The sequence below is a fragment of the Saccoglossus kowalevskii genome, chromosome 17, assembly GCF_978046115.1.
Source record: "Saccoglossus kowalevskii chromosome 17, keSacKowa6.1, whole genome shotgun sequence".
Lineage (NCBI taxonomy): Eukaryota > Metazoa > Hemichordata > Enteropneusta > Harrimaniidae > Saccoglossus > Saccoglossus kowalevskii.
Window position 1 is genome coordinate 20,072,857 of NC_140657.1, and position 18,082 is coordinate 20,090,938.

At 35.6% G+C, this 18,082-nt stretch overlaps 1 protein-coding gene across 3 annotated transcripts; it reads left to right on the plus strand.

Moving 5' to 3' along the window:
• The first annotated feature begins 1,121 nt into the window (after positions 1 to 1,121).
• On the plus strand, positions 1,122 to 17,741 carry LOC100366404 (uncharacterized). Of its 3 annotated transcripts, XM_085492573.1 has the most exons (13): positions 1,122 to 1,264; positions 4,111 to 4,329; positions 4,967 to 5,114; positions 5,416 to 5,676; positions 6,248 to 6,338; positions 7,746 to 7,769; positions 8,897 to 9,030; positions 10,060 to 10,125; positions 10,712 to 11,058; positions 11,359 to 11,478; positions 12,167 to 12,387; positions 13,498 to 13,518; positions 15,341 to 17,741. In XM_085492573.1, exons 2-13 carry the CDS (start codon positions 4,128 to 4,130, stop codon positions 16,376 to 16,378), a joined length of 2,673 nt encoding a protein of 890 aa, XP_085348699.1. In that variant the 5' UTR covers positions 1,122 to 1,264; positions 4,111 to 4,127; the 3' UTR covers positions 16,379 to 17,741. The 3 variants fall into 3 exon arrangements, with proteins under 3 accessions (XP_085348699.1, XP_077865340.1, XP_085348700.1); XM_078009214.2 differs by lacking the exon at positions 13,498 to 13,518; XM_085492574.1 differs by lacking the exon at positions 7,746 to 7,769.
• The last annotated feature ends 341 nt before the right edge of the window (positions 17,742 to 18,082 follow it).

The following is an 18,082-nucleotide window of genomic DNA, read 5'->3' on the forward strand; positions in this document are numbered from 1 at the left end:
TCTCTTTCTAAGGTCTATGATCAAATGCACCTTAGAAAGTCTTTGTCCAAATTACGGGTTTCAGCTCATGATCTTAATCGCCACCAACAAATTTTTAGGGAGTTCACAATTTGTGAATGTTGTTGGCCTACCCATACTAAAATTGAGGATGAATACCATTTTTGTCTGATATGCCCTCTGTACAGTGACCTTAGAAGTAAATATATTGTAAAATATTATTATGAATATCCGACCCACTTGCAATTTTCTTTGCTGATGCAATCCAATAACATAATTGTTCTGCGCAATCTCACTAAATTTATCTTTCTTGCAATGGAAAAAAAGAGCAAGCATTTTATCCCAATTGCCTGAATCAGCTGGCGTTTGCCGTCCTACACTACTAACTTAATTATATATTTATTTATTTTATTTCTTCTTGAGTGTCAGAATTTTTCATGTACATCATGTATTATGTAACTGTACTTATTTCGGGCCAGTGGCTCGTAATACTGGATTAAACTAAACTTGTAGTTTTTAGTAGTTCCCATTAACATGTAATTAAGTTTTTTTCATAGAAAGTTTGTTCAATTTGCCGGAACCACTTGTTAACATAAGCTATTTCTTCATTTACAATCGTTTCTAATTGCTTAATGTTCTCGTGGGAATCAAATAAATTAGTATCATCAGCGTATATTAGGAAATCTCTTGTGTATTTTTTGCGGACAAAGGGAAGATAAGTCGAAACTTACTATGTTACCCTCGTTAAATAAAAGTTTATTGTTATTAGATGACGGGGCACATGCAAACGTAATGCAAAATTGTAATGGGATGTTTCTGTCTCAGATCATATTTGTGTTGTATTATTTCGCTAAAGAAATCAGTGGACTCGATAAGTGTTATTACTTGTCATAGAAATTTGCTAATGCTTCCTACATCAGTTAGAGATATGGAATCGGCCATGTATTGATCATTGAGCATCTTTAATTTTCTAGGTATAATGTTCCAGCAGAGGTGGATGAATCGACACGAAACCGTGAAATATTGAGACAGATGTCGAAAAGAAATAAAAACGAAAGAAATGAAATAATCTCATAGATGGCGCTATCTAAAGGCGTCGTTGTCATGACATCAGTGATGTAACTGTTCAACATGGCGATTGTCGTTCAGCCATTTGGATAACTGCGTAGGTCAAAATCCGCTAATTTTGTGAGAAAGGAAGCCATGTTTCGGTGACTAGCGGGACTGTGGCTGAAGAAGGAGCTCGATGCGATTCGGTATATCACAAGTGAGTAGATCACTGTCCAAGTTTGCGTAGAAACTCTCGTCGTGACTCCCGCCGTCAAACTATGGTGTTTATGGATTGAATGTCCCCTCTTCCAATAAACCGCCATTGTGATTGTAAACAAACTTCACTGTGTGTGTGTATGTGTGATCAACACTCTTGGTTAATAGAACATGCACACTGTACAGTTTTTAGCGCGTGTCTGGTCACCTGGTCACTCTATAAAATCAGTCTAGCGACGTTACGTGACGTGGAGCTTCAGACAATTTTTGTTTTAGTTTTTTTTACGAGCGTTTCAGCCACGGTTTAAAAAATACGTCAAGCCCATTTTAGTGTTTTATCATAGCCCCGACCACAGAAAATTTTAAAAGCTGTACCGAGTGATTGAAGCTCCCTGACTCTAATCATAATCCTGCTCATTATGTCCCGTCTCTCATTTTAATTTATATATGCTCTATCTTCAAGACGCATATAGTTGAACGGGGGGGGGGGGGGGGGTATACAATTACATGTACATTGAATGGCTAGAGTGTTAAGGTTCAGGTTTAATAGTGATGGGGTGGGGTTTTTTCAAATGTATGACTAACTGCAGTTCTGTAGTCCTCTTGGTTTCGCTGAAGCCCATTTTTATCGCAGTTGTAAGGTTATTTCACACGTCGTGGGAGATGACCACGAAACCTGATCACCCAGTAGCAATCAAAATACCTCCAATACAAACTACAACAAAACTATGAGAACAGCTGACGTCATGACATTTTGTAGGCAAATATTGTAAACAAAATAGTATGTTCTGGTAATTTGATCAGCGATTTAGAATTCTAGCCCAGCAAAAGCACTGTGCGTACATTTCACTTGATAAATTTGATTTGAAGGGCAGTGGTCGTACGACCGCATCCAGCTCGATATGGGATTCATAAAAGCATACACAGCATGTGTATAATACCTGTTTCGAACACCCCCCGTACAATGTGGTATAATAATAATAATAATAATGACCCTGGAAATTTCACATTCTTTAAACGAGTGTAATGACAGGTTTAGAAAAAAAAAATACTGTTTAATAACTCTGATATTGCAGGGTCATGAATTTGATATCTTATTTATCCCATTTGTCAATTTTTCATCTTCTAAAGGCATTCTGGGGCTTGCAAGTACATCATTTGAAGCATATGCCCTGTCAACATAACAGGATGCCATATATTTGCATGCTAGGTGTGAAGTGGAAAACAATACAATCGTAGATGAAAATTATTTAAAAGTTGTTGACCTTAATCTGTTAAAAATATTTAGACTAACTAGACATGAATACCAATGTGGACAACCACTTGGTGATGATCTTTATTTATCATGGAAAATTGTATTTGATGGAAAAAGCCATAATAATAATAAGACGGTTTAAGCAAACACCAATCTCACATCGGAGACTCAGTGAGTGGTAACCAAAGCAGTGCCTCAAAAGGTTCTCAACACAGCATAGAGGATTGGTACCACTGTGTCAAGGAGCTAGGTCATCTCATTTTTTAAAGTAAAACAATCCAGACACATACATCTTCATTCATTGTTTTGTTTTACCCCATATAATTTTTTGTAATACTTAATAATACAAATTTATAATTTTTTGTTTTATATACTCAATATTAATATTCAATATAACATTTGATAATAATAATATTATGAGGTTATTACAAGGATACCTCAAAGTATGCACGAAGACAGTACAGCAGGATTATCGACTGTCACGCAGCGGAGGTCGATGCAACGGTGCACTGTCTGAGTGCATATTTTGAGGTATCCTCGTAATAACCTTATTATTATATATCTTTCTTCCAAGAATACACCATGGGAATGCCAAAATTCAAAATGTTTAGAACAGAATCAGCGAACTTCTTTGTGTGGAGTCCGGTCAAACCCTAGTTGCAGTCATGTTTGTTTTTATTATTACAGGACGCTTACATGTGTAATCATACCATATTTGAAATTGGCATTTCCTAATATGGTAGAATTAAAATATCCCGTAAAATATCACAAAGATATGACACGCTATAACTTATGGCGTTACGATGACAGATGTATAATAATAGTATTTATTGAATTTGTATCCTTATTGGGATTTTGATAACATAACAATAAACCAAAAAAATTAGGAAAAGATAAGAGATGTTATATTTGTATTGGTGACATCCACCAGAAGACTGCATCCATGGCGATTTCTTAACAAAAGATAATAGAGCCGGGCCTTCCGACGTATGAATGATGTGCACACTCAGCAACTGCGTGGCAGGAAAGACGTTGACAATAGATTTTCCATTCATTAAATACCATGTATGAATTAGAATAACAGACAATTAGCATGTAGATCCTTTTCAGTAAGCAATTAGTTGGTTCGTTGACATTGGTGGCGTCCTTATTACTCCACTTAAAATTAGCAGACGTACGTGCATTTCACTTTGAGTAGGGAATCGACGTCCCACGTACTCAACACAATTCGTTGCTGGGATTATTCTGCCCAGGTTATATTTATCATTGTAAATGTGCATGCTTCATGGAATTAATTTTATAATAATTACATTACTATGATCTGAAATTACATATGTATTTTGGAACCTTGTGACAGTCGCCACTGTAAACTGTTATGCTTCAGTCCCTCTCGCGTAGCAAATGTGCCTGTCTGGTGGTGTCACTCAAATGTATTATAGACAGTGGAAGTCAGTTGTCAAGAACAAAGGTGTTGTTCAGTCAGTGTAATCTATTTTGTTTGTTGCCACTGCAAGGGAAAGCCGACAGTTGGTCTGCGCCGATATATGTATCTATATTTTATAGCACATATATATTATTTTTTGTCTCACTAGGACAGTGATGTTTCAGAATGTCTAAAACATCATCTTACGCAATACGGCATAAGCTAGATGAAACGTCATGTGGACCCTCATGTCAACATCCCGAGTGCTGGGCTTCAAATAGACGAATTCAGAAGCATGTTCCTAGAGTCTTGACACCAGTCGCCAATACGAGCAGACGTAGTCATGCTGTGGCAGATAATGATTATCACCTTGACGATGAGGACGATGGTAAGATTGTATTTCCTAAATTTGTAATTATAATCAATTTACGTTACACAAAGTTTTCATTTGTTTGTAATAATAGAAGTTTTGATTTTTGTGGTAACAGTTAATTATTAATACGATTTTACAAATGTAGGTGGGGTTGAAGTGAACGCACAGGTGATAACAGATTATATTGCCCATATATCAGCATCGCGCAATCTATTGAAACTGCTGTATGTGTTTTGAAAAAATCTCTTCAAAAAAAACACTTTTGTGTTTCAAATCAAAAATCAAGGGCGAAGACCCAGGATTTTCATTCCCTGGCAACCACAACCGGTAAAAAAATGGTTGAAAACTTTCAAAAAAGTGTACCTTGGGCTATAAGATTGTTCTTACATGTGCAACATATATAAATTTAGTTGTTCAGGATTGTCTCATAGCTGAGTTTGTGCTATTTTCTCAACTTTATCTGTTTTCACCAGCTGTTTGACTGGCGTTCCACAGCAGCTCACGCAGAGCCCATAGAAATACATGGTACAGTGGTGCGCGTGACGTAGCTCTGATTCTGAGAATTTCCCATAATTACCAAATCTAGGGATTATCTGTGGCTGTACACAGAACATTGACCCAAACAGTGTCTTCATCTTCTTTTTTTCCACAGATTTTGGTCTACCAACACTCAAAGTGAGAAATATGTTGGATGATTATGGTTACAGTGAGAAAGATCGATATCCTTCTATAGGTAATGGACACTTGAAAGAAAGTCACAGAAGAAGCAGCTCACTGCCGAGTATTCGTAATTTGGACAGGTGGGTTTCACCCAGTTGCATGTCAATTTGTTTTCCGAAATTGATATGCATGGGTATTTATACAAAGTATTCAAATGTATTGAACAATACAACAAAAAAACTTAGAATTATAATCACAAGTGTGTTGTCATTTATTTTATTGTTGGCATGGAAACTGATAAAATGCTCTAAATCTTCAACATCAAGTAAATTTGTGCCCTCTATTTTTGTTTTAATTTCTTTATTGCACTCCAAATCTCAATTTAAATATGAATAGTGTGAGTGCTGGATATTGAAATACTTTTATTTTTAATTGATGTAGTCTTGTGCCACCCAATCCTCCTCCTCCAACCACTTCGCCTACCAGCTCTGCACCTGAAAGTCATCGCAGCACCCAGAGTGCCCCTCCCCCTCTGAAACCCATCATCCCCTCTATCAAAAAGGTTGAGGTCCATGAAGTGTTCGACTGGGAGGATCTGAGGAAAAACTGGACGGATACGTTTGTTGCTTCCCAGTATTATGTATGGTGTCCTGCCAAGAAAAAGGTACAGAGGAGAGTACAGAAAGAAGATGCAAGTACAAGGTGAGTTACATAAACAAATATTTTTATAATTTTTGTTGTTTTATCCATAAAAGCTTGTACTGTCTCTTCACGTTGTTAGAACTATTTAAATCTTGGGAAAAGACAGAAACAGTTGTGAAAAAAGTTGGAAAAACACATAAAAAAAAATTGATCAGAAAAACCAAGATATTTCACAAGTTATATTAAAGTTCACATTTCTGTTCAATTTGAATTTCAAAATTGATGAATTATTTATCGTTGATACAGTGATTAAGTTCTCCTTATATCAAGGAAGTATATTGAGTCCCTCAATAAACTTCCTTGACTTGGAAACTACATTTGCCAGCTCCATCAATAAATGGGAGAATGGTGTTGAAGGTAACAACTGTCCAACCTCTCCTGAAACCTCATAATGAATCTGCAGGAATTCCCCTTGTAGAGACTAGTGGATCTCTGTGTGACAATTTTGTGTCAGTCTTAGAGAACAAGCTGATGATGAGGCTGTCAGTTCAGTAAATGCTGGATCACTTTGCCTGTTGAACTGGGTACTAATAATACTATATTTAATTTATGTAATTAATGCTTTTTTTAGAACCTCTAGTCGAAGCAACAGGCAAATAAAAGCTAAAAACATCAGTGGAGATCTCCTCCCTTCAGAAATGCAGCACCATCCCAAGAAAAAAGTAAGGCACTAATTTAATAAAACTTTAAATTTATATTCTGTCTGGTTACTAAACATGCTACCATAACAATGTATAACAATGTATAGTTCTAGACATTGGATGTCACTGTTGTCTCTCCTGACTTTTTTTTTGTATGTGTAATCAGTGTTTTCAATAGCCTGAAAAGTCAAAAACGACAATAGCGAAAATTGGTCGTCAGGTAATATTAGCAGGGATTGCGTTAACCTGTTTCCTAGACCCCCAAAATTGAGAGGGACCCCTACTTAAGTACAAAAATGGGTCTTATTTGTACACAGAATATATTTTCAGTTGCAGTTCGTTTTGACATCAGGACTCGCTACACGAAAAATGCTAATGCAATCCTTGAGTAGCATGCTTAGTAACCTAATTTTCGAGAACTCACTCTTCCTAGTTGCTACCTTAAAGCGAGGAAGTCATCATAGTGTGTCACTGTTTAAAAATAAGCATCTACCCATGAGCCTTTGTGTTTTTAGCATGCGTTGTCGCTTAGGAGTCGATTCTTGCGAGTGAAGACCTCTCCGCTTTAGTTTGTTACATTATAAACACCGCTAATAACACAATTGATTCTACTACAACTTTTGAGCAAAGTCAACTTCCAAATTTTGATCAAGACCAGCCAACAAGAAATAATCAAAAACATACAAACAACTACATGTCTAGTGAAAAAAAGATTCTACTGTTATCTGGTAACTCTGGCCGTGGTCAACCACGGTTAGGATCATTGCATTTGATGGCCGACCATGGTGAGTCTGGTTACGCGACTATCCATGATCACTATTTCACCTGTGTAGCAAACTTTGGACGTCAAATTTACATACTTTCTAAGTTTAATAGTTCTGTTTAGCATGCACACACTAGGCGGAATTTCAACAGCAATGCATGATGGGATTTACTGTAGTATAACTCATGAAAAACAAGATTTTGATTTTTACCCAAGTCACTCAAAATTGAAAGTGCTTCACGAAGTTTTGCTGACAATACAACTATTATAAAATCAATTCTTTCCAAAATGTGTTAAATACATACCATATTTACTCTGTTAGAAGCGCATGTAAAACATCAATTCTGTTAACTCAATCATTTAAATATTACTTCTTTTGGCCATAGACACATTGTGGTCGTTTACATAAGCACATACTAATAGAGCAAATACGGTTATGAAATTGCCTGGAACAGAAGTCTACCAACTCACCATTAAAATTGGCTTCAAAATTAAAATGTTCTGTATTCGCAAATGATGCATAATGTAATTTGTAAACACCCATGCAGCTTCACATACAATACCCCCAACCCCTCCAATGAATGTCAAATAATAATCATAATAACAATACTTTTTTCCTCAATTTTACTTCTCTCCATATGCCGATCACCCAATGCACGTACTAGTTCGCACCAGTGTTCGGATGTCTTGTAAGTCGCAACAAGAACCACCAATGTAAACTCTAAGATGAGAAATTTAGTTTAGAAATAAACTGCATTTGCATAATATAGTTATGACATCACTGCTAATAAGTAATTGGTCAATTATGCGGCTATACATGTGTGTACATTTTGAGTACTGTGCGCTGCTTTATTCTCGTTGAAAATATGCATGACCTCTAAAGGTCACACATCCTGGTACTTTTACTATCAAGGAGAATATCTCAAGTATTATTCGTCATAATATGCAAGTAGTTGTCATGGAATATCAAAAACAGTTTGAAAAAACTGAGATACACGTACCGGTATGTTTGAAATTGTTGCTGCATTATTCTCGGAAAGTGCTAGGACATGTGATCTTAGGGGTCGTATTTAAGGATCTGTTGATTTGTAAAGAATTACACATGAAACATAGAGAAAAATATTGATTTAATGATTGATTTGAATTTTTCTGAATCATCACTCCGGTGGAAATAGTGAATACAAATGAGAATGAAATAGTTTACAGTACATACAAATGCTATGTGCAACTATACCTACTGGTTCTCATCTTATTTAATCTCCACATACTTCAATGATTTTTTTTTTAAAAACAAACATTATTTAGATTATTAGTAGTACTGTATTTCCACTATTATTTGCATACACACTTACGTATAAACACCATGATCATCAATGTGCCAGGTTTCCATCATAAGTTTTAAAAAATACTATACTTCCTTCAATTAATACATCATGAACCTCATTTCAGCTTACGTCATGCACTTCCGTTGGAGGTGCGCTTTTTAATAGAGCAAATACAGTACTGTTAAACACCAACATAGTTATTTTGAATGAGCCTTTCCCGTACTGACTGAGACAATGCGGTTGTTGCACATCGTCATTTGTACTTAAGCCTTATATACATGTATAGCTTGTAATACTTTCTTAATCATCACTAACTTGAAAGTAGCGTTAATTATAAAAAAAAAAGTACTTCTCAGAGAGTAATGTAAATCAGTATAAAGCAGTAGATAATTTAAAAAAAGTGTGAATATGGGATTAAATTGTAGTTGGTGTTATGTTGTTGTGAAGTGAAAACACATTTATCGGTATATATTTCATTTCTTCTGCTGTAGCCGAGTAGTAGGCGGTCTCGTAAAACCCCGTCTGGTGGCCAGCCGTACACTCCGAGGACTAGCGCCAAGCGGTCAACATCACAACAGATACAGATGGTTGAGATAGGACCTGTAGAAAATATTGAGCCTGACGGGTAAGTTACTGTCTAGCTAAATGTATATTTACTAGATATTGAACTGATACTTTTTTAAAATTGAGAGTGAAGGTATTGGGCGGCATATGTGTCACTGGTGTTGTTAGTATTTGTTTTGTTGGTGTGATGTCATGTCTTTTAAAGACAGGTGTTTGGTTTTAGACATTTTATTACATATGTTTATAGCATGTCATAATATTGGATAAAATTGTTGAAATTCATTTTTTTAGCTCCGCTGTCGACTTTGTCTAGCCGTGCTTATCATATGAGTGATTGTCCGTCGTCGTCCGTGTCAATGTTTAACTTTTTCGACTGCTTCTTGAAAACAAGCCTGAATGCTTTGATACTTGGTGTATATGTACCTTGGGTAGACTTCTCTTAGATTTGTACATTTCATGATGATATCTTCAATTCTCTAACTTTGATGAATATTTTTGTCATTTTGGGGAAAAAGTTATATTTTCGACTTCTTGTTTTGATATTATTTATATAGGTACTACATGTGGACCTCTCTCACATTTGTTCATTTCATGATGATATCTTCAAATCTCTAATTTTGATGAATATTTTTGTCATTTTGGGGAAAAAGTGATATTTTCGACTTCTTGTTTTGATATTACTTATATAGGTACTACATGTGGACCTCGCTCAGATTTGTTCATTTCGTGATGATATCTTCAATTATCTAATTTTGATGAATATTTTTGTAATTTTTGGTGAAAAGTGACAAGTCCTCTCTTAGATTTGTTCATTTCATGATGATATCTTCAATTCTCTAATTTTGATGAATATTTTTGCCATTGTGGGGAAAAAGTGATATTTTTGACTTCTTGCTTTGATATTACATATATAGGTACTACATGTGGACCTCGCTCAGATTTGTTCATTTCGTGATGATATCTTCAGTTCTTTGATAGAAATGTGCATTGCTAACAGCGGAGTTATCTCAGCCAGCAGGCTGCTTGTTATTTATATATGGTTCATGTATTCTTTATATTATGTTTATTCGTATCATCTCATTTTTTCCAGACTAAGCGAACTTCTTAGTTTGCCGCGAGATATTCTTATTGAAGTATTACAGCATACAAAACAAAGGTGTGTTGACGATATTTATCTCATGGTATTTGTTTTTTTACAAACATAAATGTAGAATTTGCCACTTTTTTCATAAATACTTTCAGTTTGTCAACGTCAAGTTTTTTGAATACCAAAATAGTAAAAATCAGTGATTACAAAAACATTAGATGGCATACATGGTGCATTGTTTGTTATCAGAAAGTAACATTTTCACTTGCGATGTTTCATGGCAAAAAAACACCAAAAAAATATATTACAAATACAAGTGAGTTAGCAAAGACTTGCAGATATATTGTATTAAAATACATTTTGTTTCCTAATATCATGAAAGCTGTTAAAACTCTTTCAGTACTTGTTTTGCTGTTTGAAAAGTACTAATTGCCTTTCGCAACCAAATCAATGCTAACACTTTGTACTACAATTTTTATAATAACAAATGCTACTTCCAAAATGAATTCTTTGCAATCATCAATATTCCGAAAGTGCCAGAATATTACAAAAACTGTCGCTAGTACATTTTTACATTACATGACATGTTGTATATGATATTGTAAATTTGTTTTGGACTATTGGTACTTATTTCTCTCTGTGCTCTTCATTTCAGTGATCTACTCTCCAAAGAAAAGATCCACTCCATCTTACAGAAGATACTACCACAGCTGCAGTTCCACCACGATATAGAAGCGGCCCAGCCCTCATCTCCTACTGTCCAGACTGGTCACGTTCTGCAAAACAAGAAATTGACCTTACTTGACAGCCGGGTCAAGCATCAGCCACAAGCAACTGATCATTATCATCCGAGGGCGCTGTACTACATGGACGATCATGTACTCGGCCATGTGAGCACAGCTAACATTGATGATCAGACTTACGACGATAGAGAACTTACTCCAGTGTCAACAGCATATACAGATCTGCTGACACCTAGAAGGAAAACTCCTACTATCACAGGTAATAAAGTGCTCTGTAGTCGGTCGAAAAATAATAATCACCTCATGTATATTTTGTACTGTACTTTATTATTAGTATTATTTATGATATACATACTTTTATGGATACACTGTCCATGCAGCACTGGGTCCAGTTTATAAAAGAACTCCCTAAATGCATCATGTATTTAAAAAATGAGCTCCAGTCGGAAGTTGTGTAAACAAACAAATGTATTTTACGCATAAGTCGCAGGGGACCCATATAAAACAAGAAGCTGAGCGGTGAAAGTGACGCTAATATTTTAATATTGTTATATTTCAGTGGACACTATCCCAAGGATAACTTCAATATCGACAAAATGTCTTCCACCTTTGGAACCGGGAGTGCGACCAACACGGCCGTTTATGTACAAAGGAACCATCATGCCTGATCTGACTCTGGGTAAGTGGTCACTTTAATTGCGTACTGGTCATAGGGGTTTTACTAAGCTCTGGAGTAGGCAGCTATATTTAGAAAAAGTAGGAAGCCAAGTTGTGATATTTTTCTATCCTCGGGGGCGGAGCTACGCCACAGACGTTCTACGTTGCTAAGACGCGCATCACTGTACCACGTATTTCTATGGGCTTTGTGCGCGCTGCTGTGGAACGCCGGTGGAGCCGGTGAAAACTCGAGAAAACAACACAAACTCAACTTTGAAGTAATCCTAAACAACCAAATTCATATATGTTACACACGTAGGGCTAATCTTGTTACACTGTTCAGGAGACTCTCAACAGCCTTCGCAAAGTACCGTTTTCTGCGAGTTTTTGGTCTTTGTTTTCACCGCGAGGGTTGCCAAGCGGTAGAAAATGCCCGGATGTCCGCCCCCGTGGATAGGTTGGGCTGACTGACTTGCCAAGTTGACAGCTATTTCACTGACAGTCACCTCTTATAAGGGCATATATGCAAATAGTTTATAGACTGACTTTCAGCAGTTACTATGAACTACAACATTGTATCACTGCCAGTATCAAATGTTATCACAGTCAACAAAATACTAAGACTGTATCTATCATGTTTCCATGAAGTTATCAACAAAATCTATTGAAATCATTATAGTATTCAATCTTTTTATCAAATTTTCTCTCAGGCCCTGTGCCAAGTCCACAACGACATGAACCATCTGAGAGTGACCGTAATGAGACCCCTTACACTGAAATGGAAGCCTCGTCAATCCATGTTACTATGCCAACAGTTGGTTCAACTGATCGTAGCGGGTTATCTCCACTTGGATACTATATGGGTAGTCCAATCAGCATGCCACCAGGTGTGTCCGCGAAGACGACCACGCCACCACCTAGTGAAGATACGGTAAGTTAACACCACTTTAACAGAATGGTTTCACTCTACTCGTGTGCTTGTGGCACATATGCCTGCATGTTTTGCATGGAATGTTACATTATATTTGTAGGGGTGTAGTAAGATTCATGCATGAAATGAGCTGGATCTCAGCTGAGTTTACCAACATGTTGAATTATGTTTATTAATTATGTTAATAATTATTTTAGTCAACTTTTTATTATCATGCTCATTTCAATATATGGTCATTAAAGGGAGGTCAGAGGTCACAATCTTAACATTTCATTCTTCAATATTAATCTTCAGTAATAAATATATGTTTTTATATTTTTACTGTTAGTAAGTATGAATGTTAATTAGCATAGATATGTACACTAAAGCAATATATACTGCCAGCCAACACCAAGTTATGCTTGAATTCTCAGGCCAATCTTGACTTTAACTTTAGACCTGGACTTGACCTATTTACCTAGACAGACCTAAATAGATCACCCTAGATCTAGGCCAATCTAGATCTAGAGCTGGACATGACCTTGGCCTAGATCAGCTTAGACCTAGACTGACCTAAACAGGTAGGCTGTAAATGAACCAACAAAATGTAGATATAGTCTTACACCACCACTGTTGCTTTCTCAAAATAGCATAAATAGCATCGTTGTCATCTACTTATTTCTATATAAGTTGTCAACATTCAAGTTTTTGACCAAAATCTATAAGTTGTATAATCATATTCTTTTATTTAGAGAAAAACTTATTATAGATAAAAAAGTAGGTGTATTAATAAAAAGTGCTGTCTCATAGTTTGTAATCAAGACACTGACTTTGATAACTCACAATTTTGGTGATGAAAAAAGAAACTCCTAAAAAAATGTTCATTTAAAGATTTGTCATATGAAAACAAAAAGAACAGACAGGACTTTAGAGGGTGCTATTTAGATTCAACACCCTGTGTGCATTTCATTATATAAAAACAAGAGTACAAAACATTAGGATTTAGAGGGAGCTATTTATTTTTCTGCCAACATTATTTTATTTTGCTCATATGTTTTTGTTCTGTTTATTCGAACAAGCATTTTAACAAAAATTGTTGTTGTTTTTTTGTTTTTTAATTTATTCTCACAGTCAATTTACCTTTCCATGGAGGTATTACATCAAAGTTTTGAATTTATTTTTCAATATTTTTAAATATCTTTCATTATGCATTCTTGTTTGTAGTGCATTGCTTATGGCTACCAAGTGTGTGTTTGTTCTTTCCTCCAGTAATTCTTCAACTCATAAACAGCATGCATTTTGATCAGTACTTCTGAATATCTATAATTTCACAGTTTTTCAAGAAAGTAGAAAAAATCAAAATTAACATGAAGTTAGTAAAAATTTATTCACAGACTGTTTTAAAATAACATGAAAAAGCAGATTTTGGCTTTACAAGAAGTGCAAAAGACATTTCTACATTATTCCTTCCAAATGTCTTTTGTAATCTTCATTTTTTGAATGCCGAAAATTTTTCCCTTCAAAATTTTGGTACCAACTTTCAACAAATTTGTTATAAATTTGTCTTTAATTTCTTTATTATTACTTGATAGGAAAGTGAAATGATATCAATTCAAATATTATTCTTCTCGTGATTCAAAAGTTCTCTCATTCTCTTTTACTACAAAAACATGTATCTCTTATTTTTACTAATTTGTTTGTTAAAATTCTGCATGCAATTGAATAATTTCTTTTCGCATCAAAATCTTTTATTATTATTTGTTTATTCTTTTTTCAACTTTTCTTTTGATTCATGTACTTGATATGAATAGAATCACAGACACAGATGAAGTCAACTGTCTTAACACCAATTCACTGACATTTCTACCATATGTATATGAACTAAATTACACAATCAGTTTGACAACATTTCTATCAAAATCCTATCAACTAAATTCTTACCAATTAAATCACCACCAAATTAACACCAAATTCCTGCCCTTCAAATTACCACCGAATTCCTACCAAATTTCTGCCAATCAAATTAACACAAAATCCCTGCCCTTCAAATTAACACCAAATTCCCACCAAATTCCTGCCCTTCAAATTACCACCAATCAAATTACCACCAAATTTCTGCCAATCAAATTACCACCAAATTCCTGCCCTTCAAATTACCACCAAATTCCCATCAAATGTCTGCCAATCAAATTACCACCAAATTTCTGCCAATCAAATTACCACCAAATTCCTGCCCTTCAAATTACCACCAAATTCCTATCAAATTTCTGCCAATCAAATTAACACCAAATTCCTGCCCTTCAAATTACCACCAAATTCCTATCAAATTTCTGCCAATCAAATTAACACCAAATTCCTATCAAATTTCTGCCAATCAAATTAACACCAAATTCCTGCCCTTCAAATTACCACCAAATTTCTATCAAATTTCTGCCAATCAAATTAACACCAAATTCCTGCCCTTCAAATTACCACCAAATTCCTATCAAATTCCTGCCCTTCAAATTACCACCAAATTCCTATCAAATTTCTGCCAATCAAATTAACACCAAATTCCTGCCCTTCAAATTACCACCAAATTCCTAACAAATTCCTGCCCTTCAAATTACCACCAAATTCCTATCAAATTGTTGCCAATCAAATTACCACTAAATGTCTACCATCAAATTCCTTTGAACCAAACTACCACAAAATGTCTACCAACCAAATTACCACCCAATTCATACCATTCAAATTATCTCTATATGCCCAGTTATCGATTTTTCAAACATTATCTTCTATATTTACCCTTGCTATTTTCTGAATATACATATGAATTTCATCCTGTTATACACTCCTGTAAGTGTGTGTATAACAATCTTTATTTTTTTGATAAGATGATGCAGTCTTACTACCTAAAATATTCCTTGTCTTGACAGTTGACAAGCATTTTTGACTGATATTCTAATTTTTTTTTATCATTTTTTTTCCACAGGATGGGGAGGAAGAATATCCACTGCATGCCCTATCACCATCTTTATCAACTCATGTTCCAAAACCACCCTTGGGCACTCCCAATACTTTACCCAAGACTAGTCAAACGTGGAAACATGATGAGAACTGGTCTCCTATTCAGCCACGGACACCAGCAAACACACCCATGACTTCACACATTCACTTAATGGCAACTACAACTCAGGAGAAACCACTGGGAACGATTGCCGAGGCACAGAGCGAATACATGGAAAGGTCAACGCTGCAGGGTCCAAGGAGTAGTACGGTGCCACTCATGTCGCCGTCACCACCTCCGGATTTGTTGTTACCGCAAGAAAAATCCGAGGTCACATCAAATAGTAAGTCCCCAGCGTTAGCGAACAGCGTGATCCCGCAAGTGTCTGAGAAATCGAAACAGTCTCCAATACAGTCATACCACACATCTGCACCAGAGATGCAGTCACCGGAACCGTGGCCGATTGTTGATGAAAGTGACTATTATAACAAAAGCCCAGATAGCAGTAGAAAATCTGGTCATTCAGAGTTGGTGGCGCAGCGACTTGCCGATCAACAAAGCATCGAAGACGTTGCCCCAGCACCTCCTCCTCCATCACCAGAACCTCGCGACTCCACCTCCAAAGAAGTTGACTCTACTTTGGACAAGTATGTAAATGAGAATATTGATGTTGGGAAAAGTTCAACGACCTCAAAAGGATCACTAGCTCCCCTCCAAGAGGAAGGTGATGAGGAGGGTGATGTAGGTGATGCAAGCATCGTCATAGCGAGCAAAGATGATGATCAACCTCCAGAGATTGAGTTGGATGAAACTGATAATGTTGTGGAGGAGAAAAATAATGCACATGTGGAAACACTGACAACAGAGAAAACAGACTCAAGGAAGATTGATGAAAAGCAGTCAAAGGACAATGAGGAGGAAGTTTGCAAAGATGATGGGACAACTGAATCCACTCAAAATGAGGCAGAAAAAAATGCCTCAAATAATCTAGAAGGTATTTTAACAGCAACAGCGTTACTCTAATCACAGTAGATGCTGTTTATGTTATTGTCGATTTTTTTAAATAAAATTTGGCTTGAAAATAGTTCAGAGTCATGTTAGCCTTCAAACAGTGGGCACAAGATTTGTATGGAACTTTGCAAACTTTCTAGGAAAGTCCACATGAATATTGCAAGATAGCGTTATCAAATAATCTAATGTTAAGAAAATGATTTGCTACATTTTGTGACAATTTCACTTCCCCACTTGATTTTGAACTAATTATTTTTTGTCTCTGTACATACTATGGCTAAGTTGTTGTCTGTTTTCATATTACAACATTGCTGTGAATATACAAAAGAAGTTGTGAATTATCTGTACGGGCGAAGTTGATGGGGTTATTGGAACATTGATAGAGACTTTACTAGGAAAGTTGCAAGTTTAATACCCATATGAATCTTGTTTGCACCCGCTCTAACAATGTACCATAGACAGCTATAATTTCATGAAAGACAACATTTTTGCAAAACTTGAAAATGAACATTTCATGAAGACCAAGAAAAATTAAAAATGTAGCAGTCATCAACATGCTGCAGTCCTCCATTCAAAACAGTGACCTCTAGCCACTCCTTGTGAAATCTGCCATCTTTGATTTTTTTTCTTTTTTTTTTTTTCTTAACAAAAAAAAACCTTGTTTTCAGTAAATCAGAAACCATTTCTTCGAGTAGCTTCAAATTTCATCTTTAACTGATTCAGGCATATATTGTGAATAAATAAATGAACTTTATGATTGATATTTCCCAGAATATTTTAAAGAAGAAGTCAGTCAGTCCCTGGGATGCCTTGTTCTACATTTTATTCACTATTAATATTATGTTTGCTGTGATATTAGTCTTCCCAAGCAATGTTGATCAAATCTGTACATTGTGGCATTTGACGTGTTTTTAAATAACCTAATATCTAGGGTTGCCAAATTACGCAGTATGAATTGAATTTTACCAGACATATGTGATTCACTGTATTCGCATTGCATGGTTGTGCAGTTTTTGTAGTTTTTTTTTTTTTAATTTAATAAAATTTAATTTTAAATGTCTAAACTTGTCAATTTGTAATTGTGAAGCAATATGGTATAGATATACATGTAGGTATGCATCATAGTCATCTTCCAGCGGTACACGTTTGAATTTGGGTTAAAAAACAATGTTTTTTGACACGTATAAATTTACATGGGGCCATATTGACCACAAGATGGTACAGCAGCTGCTCTGTAGATCTATATTACAGTACCTTATTGCATTCACGTTACCAGAATTTAGAATAAATGATTGATGTATTGACTTCTGAAAAAAGATACTCTTATGTTTTATATCTCGCACGAGTCGAAATAAATGCATCCTTGAAAATAGTATGTCTAGTATTCCGAATAATCAGATATTTATCATGGTGAACACAATATACAAGAACTGGAAACCGAACAGTGTAGTCAAACCAGTAAGCAAAAGATACTATGAATACTATAGTATATGTATACATGAATATGTAAAAAAAAATATTAAAAACCTATAGCTCCCATGGGCAAGTTGACGATCCCTAATATTGCTAAACCGTCAGTTTTAAAACATTCTCAACACTGAAGAAAAAACAAGTTTGTGCCACTCACCGCGAAAGCCAATCATCGCGAAGCTACTAGTATAGTACCAGAAAAAAATAAAACACTCCAGGAATGAAATAATTCAATTGCCTTTAAAT